This window comes from Poecilia formosa, unplaced genomic scaffold, assembly GCF_000485575.1.
Source record: "Poecilia formosa unplaced genomic scaffold, Poecilia_formosa-5.1.2 Scaffold13, whole genome shotgun sequence".
Classification (NCBI taxonomy): Eukaryota; Metazoa; Chordata; class Actinopteri; order Cyprinodontiformes; family Poeciliidae; genus Poecilia; species Poecilia formosa.
This window is the reverse complement of record NW_006799952.1, coordinates 1624271-1638921: the sequence shown is the minus strand read 5'-3', so window position 1 is coordinate 1638921 and position 14651 is coordinate 1624271. Positions and strand designations below refer to the sequence as shown.

General features: G+C 38.5%; 1 protein-coding gene across 2 annotated transcripts; it reads left to right on the top strand.

Annotated features, from left to right (window-relative positions):
• The first annotated feature begins 975 nt into the window (after window positions 1–975).
• nudt4a (nudix (nucleoside diphosphate linked moiety X)-type motif 4a) lies at window positions 976–13874 on the top strand. 2 transcript variants are annotated; one of them, XM_007545534.2, is made up of 5 exons: window positions 976–1399; window positions 7993–8103; window positions 9921–9965; window positions 10165–10252; window positions 12489–13874. In XM_007545534.2, exons 1-5 carry the CDS (start codon window positions 1301–1303, stop codon window positions 12689–12691), a joined length of 546 nt encoding a protein of 181 aa, XP_007545596.1. In that variant the 5' UTR covers window positions 976–1300; the 3' UTR covers window positions 12692–13874. The 2 variants fall into 2 exon arrangements, with proteins under 2 accessions (XP_007545596.1, XP_007545595.1); XM_007545533.2 differs by having other exon boundaries at window positions 977–1399; window positions 10162–10252.
• Window positions 13875–14651: the final 777 nt, after the last annotated feature.

Sequence of the window (14651 nt, the reverse complement as noted above, 5' to 3'; positions counted from 1 at the left end):
ATGAAATCTGTAAAAAAAAAAAAAACTAAAATGCAGTTTTTCAGAAAATTACAATATCGCAAAAGGACAACGTATTTTCTATATGGGAATAATATGGCTTACACAAATGGGAATGCTGCTGAAATGATAGTTGTAAGTCACAAAAGTGCATAGCTAAAGCTTTACAGGAAGTTGTGTGGAAGGGGGAAAGTGTCAAAGTATCAAAATAAATCCCATTAAAAACAGTTTGTAGGACATTCAAAAGGCATGGACTGAGCCACCCCATGCAGTACCACCCAGAATACAGTTGATTTCCCTGTGTCATCTGAAAAATTTAGAGGCATTTTCCCTAGGTTAAGAAAAAAGTCTGAACTGTTGCTCAGTGGTCTAAAGTTCCCATTTAAGAGGAAAGTAAATTTTGGGGTACAGAGTCCAAATTGCCTCAGGACCAGTGTAGCAAATATGTTATTGCCTTGAGCGAGGCCAATAACTCGGCTAACGACAATCCTGAACCGGAACTTTCAATAGGACATTTAAAACGTGATCCATGAAGTTAAAAGCAGTGAAATCAATGAGCATTTTGGATAGCATAGTTGTGCAAACTAACCAATCAGATGTTGGGGTTTATTTTATGTGCAATGGTGACAGCTTTAATGGTGGACTGTGTAAATATTCAATAATTAAATACTGAAAATATTGTTTACAGTTTCACCACATAATACAAATTTAAAAACTGATTTTCATTTCCTGTATTCTTTGCACAATTTTTTCGTTTTTGCAATCAAATTGGCTGTATAAATAAATATTTTATAAATTATTTGTTTGCTTCATTGTGACACTTAATTTGCTTCTGTAGTCCCAAGAAGTGAAGTCATAGATTAATAAATAAATAAGCCCAGATTGTATCGCTGTATCTATTTGTGGGGGCAAAAAGTGTCATCACCTTTAATCCTAACATAGGCTACTTGGTAAGGGTTAATCTTGTGGAAGACCAACATGGAGGTCCGGTGGTAGGAGGCAGCTTGTCGCTCTGTCGGGTCAGCTGGTACAGCAGCAGCAGCAGCTTCTCTCTGACAGATGTGAGCCACTTTGTTGAACCATGCGTGTTGACAGCGGCTGTAAACCCACAGAGCAGATGCAGACTGACTTCAGCCTCAGCGCAGAAATGAATGATCCGACAGTCCTGTTCGGAACTGGGACGATTTGAAGAGGAAGAACTGTTGCATCTTCGGAGTAACAATCGAGGTTTTTTTTTTTTCTCTTCCCCCAACCCCACGCTCTCTGTTATTTGTTAGAATATTGCCTGAAGAATAGAGCATATATGATGAAATGCAAGGCCAACCAGACCAGGACGTACGACGGAGATGGCTTCAAGCGAAGAGCGGCGTGTTTGTGTTTGAGAAACGAGAAGGAGGACGAGGTAAGCTGCGTGGGTTTTCCACGGCCGAATTTAGTAGTTCTCAGTGTTTACAGAGGGGGAGGGCACTTTTTGCTCTAATCTGAACTCAAACCAAACACTGGCTTTCTTTATCAACGCGCAGCCCAGTCAGCTCGGTCTGCGTGCAGAGCAGAGGTGAGCTTTAATTGGTTGAGGGGTCAAATATTTGACCTATTAAACTACATGGAGTCCGGACAACCCCAGCAGTGAAACATTATTGAGGAAATCCATGCAGCTTGTGTTTCGAAAAGACAACACATCTCCAGTCTGTTGTCGGTGTCACTCAGGCATTTATTCAATGACATTTTTATTTAACTGCTGGCAGATGCATTTCACAACCAGGCTCCTCCTAATACACTGCCTAACTAGTCGCTGCCAGTTTAAAGACCTTGCATCTGAATTTAGTTTTAAAGGTGGTTTGTGCTGTTTTGAGTTTATCTTTATTCACAGGGACTCAAGATAGATGTTGCTCTTACTCTGTAAACTGTAAAAATGACTTTTTCCTCACTGCCTCAAACTAAAGTTTTCCTTCTTTACGTAGTTTAGAATTGCCAAAAATATTTATGAATGGTAATTACTAGCTAGAATATTCAGGGGTTTATTTTATTTTATTTTTCTCACTTTACAAATTGAAAAGTTAAAAACTGTGTGTATTCGGCAGAATTTGGTAGAACTGCCTCTTTATGTTTACGGTGATACATTAAGTGTCCTTCCGCAAGCTTTGCAATAGTTTACTTGAATTTTCTGTTGACTCCACGAGAACAGCAATGAATATCAATATCTTTAAAATAAAGCTAATTGTTTTGTTTGATATTTTGTCTTATGTTTTCAACAGCAGTTCTTGTGTTTATTAGGTTTTGACTGCAGTGATTTGCAGGGAAAGCCATCAATTATGTTCATCACTTTTATCGTTACCCCGAAAATGTCGTGGTCAGTTGTGAACATAGCCCATCTAGTGCAAGTCATTAACTTTTCTGTTCTTAAACAATCTAAATTGGACGCATGTGTAGGGTCATCGGCTATTTGGAAGATCTATTTCTGCCCAGGCTTCAACTTCCTGTCTAATATCTTAATATTTTTCTTCAATATTCACATAATCTTCTGTCCTCATGATGCCATCTGTTTTGTGACGTGCACCAGTCCCTCATATCGTATGAGCAGCAATATCATATGATAGGATGCTCATATCATCTGTGAATTCACAGATGGAATAGTGCAAATGCCCCCATGCCCCTCTCTTTCCTAGCCGTCACAAAAGGTCCTTATGTCCAAACATTAACGTCTCAGTTTCATCAGACCACAGAAGATGTCCTCAAGAACTGAGACTTTTGTCCCTGAGGGCTTTGGCAGACTATTATTTGGGTTTTTTTGGAGTAATGGGTTGTTGTTGACAGAGGACTTGTTGTAGTGTGGTTAATGACACTCGTAGAGTGAAGCCCAGTCGACGACATCGTCCTCTAGGCTTCCCCAAATAAATAGAGAGAAATTCTTGATATTAGCATGTGTAAGAAATGCATTGAAACAATTTGAAGTTATCTTCCGCTTGGTCAAAGTATGTATTATTATTTCAGTATTTTCTTTTTTCATATTTTCTGTGGAATAAATTATGAAAATATTTAAATGGCTCAGGAAGAGCAGAAAGAAAGGTATGTGTTACCTCACATAAATAGTAGCATTCAGTTAGTTAACCTGCACAGTAAATCCTCTTCAGACCAGCAGACTAGAGCAGCGGTAGACCTGTCCGCTGATGAGGAAGGCTTACTGATAAACTGAGAGTATGATGTGTTAAATCACATAAATACTGAATAATTTGATTATTATCTAAACAGTTACTCATCCTTTTTTTCTAACTAAAAACTATTTTAACAGCATTTTTGATTATTCCTTTAATATATCGTGAGTGTATTAATTATTTTGTTTGCTACTCAACTGTAGTGCTTTGTGACCTTCATAGTTGTAGCATCATTTGGTGCTAAGAGCTTGTTCTGCCACGAGGCAAAAGCCACAAACAAATAATGACGCCAAAGAAAAACGATAACACCAAATTTACTTGGTTTTATTTTATCTGAAATTCGAATTTCCGCTAAATATTCCTCTAAATCCGTCCTATTGGTGTAGATGTCAGCAAAGGGCTGTAAAAATCTGCATCTTAAATGCTAGGAGCAGACTTTGTAGAGTCTAGGTTAATTTGGCAATGGCTCCTGGTTATGTAATCCTGCAGTTCTGTTTTTTTTTTTTTTTTGTTTGTTTTTCTGTTCAAACTCTTAAAACCTTTCCAGTTAACACATGGAGGGTGTCAGTCAGCCTGGTGACGGCAGCAGTTTAAGGAGCACATGTGATAGGCAGAGTTCGGAGCCGAGTGCCTGTTAGAGTGTGCTCAACACCAAGTGACCCCTTAGGTGCAATTTATAGAAACAAGGTGCAGGCACTGACTGTACAGATAGATCTGCCAGCTCCTTGTGCTCATACCCCCTTTTCCACTGTCTGTACTGCTTTTCATCAAGGTCTCCACTTCTCTTCTTCGGGGATTTGCCGCCATAAAGCTGTCAGCAGCCTTTGGTGCTGTTCAACGTAGTGTGTTACTATTAAAACTTGGAACAGGTTGTTGGTATTAAAGACAGCACTCTGAATTGTCCATCCTGTTTGTTTTGCTTATCTGGGATTGGCTTGTGGAGGAAAGTGGTCAGTCAGACATCGCTCTCCATAGAAACACTCGCTTGGCTCAATTTAGGGAACGTAAATCCAAAGCTTTGCATTTGGGCTCTTCTCTATTATTGACCTTATTACTGCAGACGAGGCTCCTATCCATCTCTCCATTGCCTGCTTCATACTACTGCCACTCTCAAATGACACTTTGAGATACTTGAATTCATCTTCTTTGCATGTAATTCTTTGTAATCACCTTATTTAACAAGAATAGGTTTTTGTTCTCTTCCTCAGGGATGTGCTACAATTGTGGGACATAGTAATAACTAATTATGAGTCATAAAAAATATGCTTCATAAATAGGGGAAAAAAATCAATTGGAACTTTGTTCTCCCTTTTATTATCATATTGCTGCAGTGTGTTAATGTGTCAATAGGAACACATTTGCTTTTATTGCTTCACAGATGACATTCAGGTTGAACGACGTATTAAATTTACTGGCAATATTCTGTCGTAACCTTTTATTATTACCAGGTAATAATAAAACCTGGATTAAGGTGAACTTTCTTAATGTTAAAAATAAGACATATCTCCACCTATCTTCTGCAACAATCATTCTCTTGTCATTATCTTCCTGTAAGATGGAGTATTATCTCTCTTTTGAAGATCTAGAAAGTGATCCGTTCTTTTTCATATCACATTTAGACACTTAGCAATCACCTTTATACTGGTTTACATCTTTTTTTCCTATCCCCATTCTTTATGTAAAAGTCCTCCACAACGCTACAGCTCTTCTGTTAACTATTACACAAAAAGCAGGAACAAATACTGTCAAATAAATAAACAACATTTGCTTCTCAACAGATTGATTTCTCTCTTCTTTCTTTTTTTTTTCTTCCCTGTTGCATGTTTCAGCGATCAAATGTATTGTAAGATCAGGAAAAGCTAACCAGAGAAAATACAGTTTTCAGATTTTATTTCATTTATTAGTGAATTAAATTTATTTAATGCTGAATCCAAACTAATGGAAAAAAGTTAAGTGCCCCCTTAACCTCGCAACTGAATGTGCAACAACAACGGCCTTAAGGTGTTTGTGAAAACGGGAAATTAATCTTTTATATTACTATGGAGGAACTTAGCCCACTGGTCAGCCTCGCTGGATGGTTTTTGAGCATTAACAGCCTTTTTACGGTCATGCCAGCGCACCTTATTTGGTGAAAGTCTATAGATTGACTTGACCTCACCAAAAATCCAGTCTTATGTCTTTCTGAGCCATTCAGAGGTGAACTGAGGCAAGTCAGACCTGCAGTGGTTTAGATTCAAAAACCCACCAGATCAGAAGTTGTTTTTGGATATGTAAACTGTTGCTTTGACTGGTGAAGTTCAGGTGAGGGACTATTATTTTCTAGCCACTTTCTGACACTTTTTCACTGATTTGAATAGCAAATGTTCCGTTGCATTTCCCATTCTGAAGACTGGCCTAGGGACGGGCCTCTGTGTTGCTTCATGTCAATACGACACTGAAACAGGAAGTTGTGAGTTAATCATTAACATTTTTCTTGACACTCTTATCAACTTTAAAAAGTAAATATTGTCACCTTCCTAAAATAACGGTGTATATGTTTTTTTTTTTTTTGCCTAAAACTTGTTTTGGAAAGAAAGAGGTGGTGATTTTATTTTATTTTTTGCCAAAATCACTTTTTTGCAAAACATGACTTAGGCCAGTATTACAATAAATACTTTTTACACTTTTATGAAGGGAAACTGATGAATAAGTAGAATGCTCTGCATTTCTGGGCCTATAATGGAAATATTATCCATATTAATATTATCTGAAACTTTAAAACCTTCCCAAATTTTCCGCTGGTGCCGTACTGTAGCTCTCTGAGCTGCCAGTGATGTGTGCTGTGCCTGCTGGGGTCATTAACCTCCTCTGCTAAGCTTCTTGTTGTTTTCATACCAAAAGGCAACTGCTGATCCGGTGGGTTTTTGAAAAGCCTTGTCGCCGCGTACGTGCGAGTGCCTACGTGTTCTGCATGGTGTTTCTGTGAGACTGCTTTTGAGGGTTACGTGTTTGTGTTGGAGAGCCAGCCGCTGCTGTTTCTACTGTCCTCAGAGAAGGGCTTTAATGGACTCTGGGATTCAGAGGAGAAGCACCACCGCTCTCATCCTCTGCGCCGTTTAATTACCTGCAACACCACATAAACGCTGCAAACAGCACGGCTCGGGAGCTTTCAGGAAATTGGTGGAGTAAAGAACTGCTGTTTCTCTTTGATGTCTGTTGGCCTGACTGCTTCATTTTTTTAACAAGTACTACATCTGTCAGGGTTTTCATAAACGCAACGAATCACAATGGAAGACATTCCTATTGATTCTTAATCACATGAGCTAGCTTAATTAATTCATCGTAAAGGAGAACAAGTGAAAGAATAATTTCCTTAGGATTGTCAAACATGTTATGTACTTTGCCTGACAAAATATGCTGTAAGTCACCTTGAAAACATCACCCCCACTGTAAAACATGAGGGAGAGCTTTACAGAGAAGGGAAGGGACAGGGAAGCCGATCAGAGTTGATTGGAAGAAAGTTCAGAGCATTGTTAAAAGAAGAGGCTGTAAAACACTGGAGAGAATGGGACGGAGGCCCGTCTGTCTGTCTTTGGGGTGTACCTATTTTTCAAGCCACAGAACTTTGCATTCAGTCCGTCCTTTGTTCGTTCATCACGCTGTAGTTTGGCTCACCCACAATAGTCAAAACAGATCATCCTGTAACAAACAATGAGGTCTGCAGAGAGGATCATCAGGGCTGACCCTCTGGTGTCAGGAAGAGAGCAGCAGAGCCGACACATCCTCAGTACAAACTGTTTGGACTTTTAACCAGACGTTGACTCTATAAAGCGCTATTTGTAAAAACCAACAGAGACGGTTTCTTTTCCCAGGCTGTCCCTCCGATGAACAATGAACAGTCAGAGTCCTCATATAGTGCCCAGCAGGTGAATTAGTAACACAATTAGATATGCAAGCACAGACTTTGTTGGAAGATGAACCTCCATCATCTGTTAAAACTAATGTTTTATTGAGTTAAAAACTTAATTCGGTGCATTAATAGAAAGCAAAAAAAATTTCATTTCGTACGTTTTGTTGAAGGTACACCGCAAAATCAGGTCAGCAAATGATATAAAATGATACGAACCCTAAGAAAAGCAGTGCTAGTAGTTAGATTAACAAAACAATTTCTAAATAAAGTTCCGCAACTTTTTTCTTCCTGGAGTTTTATTCCACAGTTATTTGCCATAGTATCTGATCTCAACATGATCGCAAACACCCCTGAGCAGTTTTAAACCTCACCTTGGACAGCTGAGTTTTACTGGGTGTTAAAGGGCTACTTTTTCAGAGCTGGTGTGAAGTCAGTCCCCGCCATCAAGGGAAGCTGTGCATGTTGTACACTGGTGGCGGAGGACTTGACCGTGTACGTTTGGTTAGCTGAAGCCGGGATTACTCTTATGTGAACATTGTGTGGGTCAGTTTGATGTCGGGTACAGCTAAAGGTGGGGGTGACTTATCTGTCTTAAATCAGCTGAAAATAGTTTATGCAGATGCTACGTTGATACTTTTGACTTAACCTTTCAGTGTCTTATTTTGTCAGTTGAATATAAGTTTGATTTACATTTTCAGTCATGATGAATCTGTGAGTAACTGGACCTGAAATCATGGATGATTCAATGCAGAAATAACCAATAAACTCTGATGGGACACTACAGCAAACACAATTATTGGTTTTTAAATTCAGATTCCTCTTCATGTTAATTAAAATAATCACATAACCAGTATAAGCTGCTGGGGAAAGTCTTTCATTATGTGGCAGACTCTGGACTTGAGTGTGCTGCGTCTGGGTTGTTGTAGGCCTGATGGAGCTCCCTCTCCTCTGCAGGTGCTGCTGGTGAGCAGCAGTCGACATCCAGACCAATGGATTGTTCCTGGAGGAGGGATGGAGCCTGACGAGGAGCCCGGTGTTGCTGCCGTCAGGGAGGTGTACGAAGAGGTGAGTTTGCAACACAACAAACACTTCTCTCGTTTTTCTGGATCGTGTTGGCGCTAAACGGTTGGCCGGCTGGGGTCCATAATGATGTCTTTCTGTGCGTTTCCATAGATTTAATGATCAGACTCTTGATTGGGACAATTGTTAGTTCTGTTGACTTGGAGGTTCTGGGTTCGAACCCTGCCTCTTTCCCAAAAATATGCGCCAGCCTTTGTGAACCCTCACAGATAAGCAGGAATAGCAAATAGATAATTATAAGAAATAAAATTTACACTTTAAATTGGTGCTAAAAAGAACTGGGAACTTTTTAGCACTTGTATTTAAATACTTCTGTATTTAAATACAGAAGTATTTAAATTTTGACAAGAGAAACGAGTGGGAACTCTGGACGTGGATACAAGTTCAAGTGGTTGATTTCTTTTTCTAGATTTATTCTGATACGGTTTTGCAGTATCAGTGATTTATTTGAATAATAGAAAAGTCAAATAAAGTTTGATGACGTCCAGCAGGAAGCCTTTTTAAACCACACTGCAATGAGTGACAGTAACTTTAATTAAAAGCGATAAACCACTGGTATGATGCTGCAACATTCCACAAAGCCAGTAAAATTAAGCACGTATTGTTTTAATTTCATCAATGTCGTCATTTCTCATAGTCCGATATGGTCATATGATGACAGGAAACCCAGATGAGGGGAAGAAATATTTGGCAGTGTTGTGTAAATATCCCATTGATGAGGTCTGTGGTCCACTACAGTGGAGCGCTGGTCGTTTTCCAACATGTTTCGCAGCAGAGCGAGCTGTGAACTTCTGCTGCAGCTCAGATGGTGTGCTGACAGCCTTGAAAGATGGCTGTGACATTTGGGTAGAGTTTCCAGTTACCCCAGTTACCCAGACGTTACAGATATGACGTGCACACGGATATAGACGAGCTGCACGGTCACTGCAAGGGGAGATTTTCTTTAAAAATATTTTTTCAAGCTTATATTTAATGTTTATACTAACATTACACACATACTTAAGAGACTCTTTGAGTACAGTAGAGTAAAAAAAAAAAAAATCTAATTATTAACTGTCCTTTAAGCTTTTATTGTTCTCTGTGGAGCTACTCAATAATGACAATAATAATAATAATCACAAGTATGTTGGTAAATATGTACAGGAAATCTATTCCCTGTTTATTTGAGGGGAAACTGTTCTCAATCATTTATAATCACTGAATCCTAGCAGGATTACATTCACCACTTTATTTGAACATCGAAAACCTTACATCGTTCCGGACCTAGCATACATTTAATTATTCAAAATATAAAGTGGATTTCATTCAGCGTTTCCTTTTAAAACAATACATGACAGATTTCTTTAGATAGCAATGAATTGTTGTATAAAGATCTGCTTATTCTGTGACGACAGAGCCGTTCTTCGTCGTCGGCAAAATTATCTGTTTTTGCAATAGTGATCTCCTCAGTTATTCCAACTGTTCTAAAAACGAGAGATCTGTGCTGCTATAAGCAAACAAAATACTGGCCAGGAGCTCCTGGAGAGCATTTTTTTCTTAGTTACAAAAAGACAAATGTGTACAGTTTATACAACATTTCTAGCAGCTGTTCCTAATCTTGTTACTTTTGAGAACATAAAAAGGTTGAGATGAAGCAGGTGAATTTATGGCTCTTCTTCTGTGGTTGTGCTGTTCTCACTGAAACGCCTCAGTTTCTTTGTTTCTCAGATTATGGGGATGTAAATATGATTTCTACTACTGAATATTGAAAAATATTCCCAACCTTTAATGCACTTTCTTTTCTTTTTTTTTTTTCATTTCAGGCTGGTGTGAAGGGAAAACTTGGCAGACTTCTTGGGATATTTGAGGTAAGGCTGTCAACTGGCTTGCATTGTTACTATAACTTTAGAGTCCAACAAATCACGCTGCAGGAAATCCTGCAAAATGCCCTGTCATCATGTCTAGAAGAGAACACAAGGTAAAATGTTTCAGATAAAATCATTCACAGGTTGTGTTCACAGAGTTCGTATAAAAGCTGATAATTTATTTTCTCTTCCTATTCAGCAGCACAATCAAGACAGAAAGCACAGGACGTACGTCTACGCTCTTATTGTGACAGAAACACTGGAGGACTGGGAGGACTCTGTTAACATTGGTATACTTCAGTTTTAATTCCCTGTTTGTCACATCATGGAATACATTATAATATAAAAGATTACTGACTGAACTTCTTTTTTGCATAACATTTTATAAAGTCAGGTTTCCTGTCAACTAACTATCAAATAAAGGCCACTAGAGCTGATAAAACCTTAAAAAAATAAAAATAAAAAAATTCAGTGTAAGTTCAATTTGCTCCAGAATTACTTGCAGATTTTGGGTAATTTTGCAGAGTAACAGCCAAGGACTTATTCTGAAGCTAATATTTGGAAATTATGCAGCTGCATGTTGCTTGGCTAGGCTTTGCCAAAGAAAACATCCTGACACTTGTAAAGGGATATGTAAACACTCTGATGTTGTAACAATGAGGATTAAGATTGTTTTGGGGAGTCCGGCAGGGTTTCATGTGGCATTTGCAAAAAGGAGTAGAGGTAGAGAAGCATGTATGCTGACTTCTTGCTATGGCTGATATTTATATCTGCTGCCAAATTTATTTTATATCCTCTTCCAGAAAAAGAAGCGTGTATTGTACATATCTCATTTACAGCAGATTGTTGCTATTGAAATTGTGGTCAGTGTTTATTGCAAAACCTTCATCAGACCAAGAACTTGTAATAATGTTTTCATTGTCAATAGAAAAAGGCTGCAAGTGTGAAAAATATTCAGATGTAAATATCGGAAATATGGTTAACGTAAGCACTAGTTTCGTTTTTAACCACGTACGTTTGGTGACAACCTTGTAAAATGTGATAATTGATCTGGACAAAGACTCTGCATTATGAATATTTTTATTTTACTTTAGTCAAAGCAAATCTGACCACAAGAGATGTGGATATTAACTGGTTCACCCCATCACATTATTGCATATCTGTCACAAAAGATGACATTCACTGGTACAGAAACTGTACCTTAGTGCTCCCTTGGACCAATTTTATGTTTTTACCTTCACAGTTTTACTATAACAATGACTTAAAATTAAGGTATTGTGTTTTTAGCTGCAGGCATATTAAGATAGGATCACAGTTTTTAATCAGGTTGATCAGGGGTCTTGATACCTGCAGTTCTAGAGCAAGAAGTGTCTCTGTGACTCTGATAATGTTTTAACTATGAGATATTTAACTCTAATACATAACTGTTTTCGTTTTACTTTCTCTGATGTTATTCTTTTATACTGTGGCCCCACGAATAAACTCTGGACCAACCCCGGCCCCTCTGGTAAAGTTGGTCTAGACCCGCCACTGACTCAGCTTATAATTATGTAACCTCTTGGTTGCATAAACTGTGTATAGATCAGCAAATGTTTAGTCCAGGATGGTCAGGAGATTATAAAGTTTGGAAAAAGGGGGAAAAAAAATAAGGTGGCACACTCACTAGAAAAAGTAGTCGATTTTACAACATTTATCCCATTTTACGCAATATAACGCAGTAGATAGTAAAACATTTTTGGGTTGACACACATTTTATTTGGTTTATTCCAAATTGCTTTGGAAACTTTCTCTTTTGTTTGGTTTTGATGAACTTTTGCTCTCTTTGGCCAAGCAAAAGTGAGCAATTTTCTCCTCTCACCACACTGTATAATTAAGGTCTCCGCCTTCTGCGTCAAATAAAATGAAAGGACCTTTTGTGTTTATTTTCTCCCACGCAGTGTTTTCTGTTTACATTCACTGTGTTTTATGCTCACCGAGCTCTAAAAACTGTAGTTGAAATATACTTTAGTCATTTTTCAAAAAGCAAAATCAGAAGTTGCGGAACTTCTGAAGGATTCACGCAGTCAGCAGAACCTGTTACAATTAGGGAACGGTGTAGAAAGGCTGGACTTACAACGCTCCACAATATCTATACGTTGAAGTTCAGCAGCTGCAGGAAGGAAAAGTTAGAGCAGCTAAACTCCGTCTGCTTTGGTTACAGTTCTCATGCAGGAGAATAGAGCCGGCTGCGGTGAGTGATAACTGGAAAACAACTGGGCACCTCAAACATTCCTGCCCCCCCATCGCTCCCTGTTAACAGGCTGAATCTATTTCTGTGGATGAATGGAGTAAACAATCACAGGCACTTTTAACAGGAGCAGTTAGAAATGATTGTTATGAGCTACTCTACTGTCGAGAGACGGGATACATTTCAAATATCAAACACCTTTAAAATAACTGCGGGTCACGGTTTTATGTAATTCACATTACAAAGTCACACTCAAACTTTTTACTCTGCTTGTTTCTCCTTCCTCTTGATTTCCACAGGTAGGAAGAGGAAGTGGTTCAAGGTGGAGGATGCCATCAGGGTGCTGCAGAGCCACAAGCCTGTCCACGCAGAGTACCTCTGCAGACTCGCGGACACCTGCAGCCCCCCTTACGGGCCTGTGTGTTGCCCCCGAACGATGGACAGCAAGGCCCCTCACTATGTTGTTTGCTCAGCGCAGGACTCAGAGCTCTTCAACAGATAGGCCTTACAGCTGAGAGTTCCTCCACCGATGGACTATACTGAAGCATTGGTTGCTTTATGAACACAGGTTTTTCACTTGAACAATACTAATTTTGCAGGAAGTTAAAACAAAAACAAACAAACAAAAAAGTAGTAGCCCTTAAAAAGTGCTGTGATGCTTTCTAGGTGTATTTTTGGATCATTAAAGCAACAGTTAGCAGCTGACAGATCAAATGCATCCCCCGTTTAGGGGTTCGGTTACTGTGAAGTGAAGTTCTTACCGGGGTCTTACATGTTTGACCTCAGTGTTCCCAGTGTGTTGGTGGTTTCCAGAAGACTGAAACTGGGAAATGTTGGCCTTAAGAGGAAGCTCTGTTCCCACTCTGACTCACTGCCAAATAATTTCCTGTTGCAAGAAGAGGTAGCAGACACAAGTGTGTGAATGTTTTAGAACAATTTTATGCATTTCCTTTCCCCTCATGACACTCTAGATTGAGTTTTCTTCTTATATGAGTTGGTTTAAAGTTAGCTTTGTTGCAATAAATGAGTCAATTGTTGCAACAAGCAGGGTTGTTACTACTCTGTTTAAAACCTGAGAGGTTGCCTTAAATAGTATTGAGATATTATTTATGTATACACACATAAATATTGTTAAAATGAGCTACTTGTGGTAAAGATGAATAAAAATCCTTAAAATAATTCATCTTTTATTCTATAATAACAAAACTAAGAAAACTGACAGATTCTAGCATTTATCTTTAGATCGTTTGCTCCCTGGATAAAATAATGTTAGGTATCACATTGCCTTAGCAAGGATCCCCAGAAGGAAAACAGGCCCACGACATTGCAGATCCCCCAATGCCTTAAGATGTTTTTCCACACATTCAACCATTGTTTTACATCATTAACTTGTGGCCAAAAATATCAATCTTACTCTAATCTGACCAAAGCACACAGATCAGGTTAAAGTCCCTGTAGCACATGGCAACCTCTGCATGTGTGATGGTAAGACGGAAAAGGCTTTTATGGCATGCTTCCCAAACACTCAGTTGCCATGTCTAAAGCATCTAATTGTTGTTATGTAGGCTGTGGTGACACCAAGATGCCATTGTTTTTGCAGGTCTCTAACATTAAGCCTCAAATTTTTGTTTCTCCCTTACTGTACTGCTTACAGTTCATTATGTCAAAATAAATTATTATCCTTTTCCAGCCTTGTGTGTTACAGTTTTAGTTGTTTAAAGCATTTCAATCATAACTCTTAACTTTGCATATCAAATATTTTCTTGTGTCTATAACATGACTTAGTAAGATCAACACACATCTGACCTGGCATGATGGCATTGTTTGTTTTCCCCTATTTTGAAGGGTGTCTTAGAGAAACTAGCAACTGCGCTCTAGGGGAACAGAGAGTTTTGGATTAAAATTCTAGAAAATCTGATCAACGTAGAAAAAATAAATATAAGTAAAGCATACGTTTGAGAAAACCTTCTGGTGACATTAATTTTATAGGAATTGCCTAACTGTATGCCACTGGTAGTTTTGTTAAAAACAACACTTGCTTAATATCTTTACTCCCACCACCCATTTTGAGGAAATTATGCAACTACAATACACTTTTATTTTTAAACAAGGATTTATTAACATTTGACAACTGAGCCACACAGCAGTTTTATTTTTGATACCCTTGAGCTACACAAATATGTGAAATAAAGTCTCATAGATTTCTTTTCCACTTTGTCGTGGCCTTAATTATTTGTACTAAAAGTGAAAATACTGTTATTGTAATAGTTGTATTGGAGCTTGGGGTTGGCCTTATGTAAACCACTGCTGATCATGAGCATTTAGATTACACCATTACATCAACAGAACCATATTTTAATTAAAATAATCCGTTTCTTGTGTCTGAGCTCATATTTCATAATTGTGATGATGGGTTTAGCTGGTAGTGGGACTCCCAAATGGAATAAATGGAACAAACATTT

Bases quoted from the DNA above. Each gene is read 5' to 3' on its own strand.
- nudt4a (XM_007545533.2), top strand. From the start codon at position 1,301: ATGATGAAATGCAAGGCCAACCAGACCAGGACGTACGACGGAGATGGC. The intron at 1,400-7,992 runs GTAAGCTGCGTG...TCTCCTCTGCAG, and splicing joins GAAACGAGAAGGAGGACGAG to GTGCTGCTGGTGAGCAGCAG. The intron at 9,966-10,161 runs GTAAGGCTGTCA...CTTCCTATTCAG, and splicing joins GACTTCTTGGGATATTTGAG to CAGCACAATCAAGACAGAAA.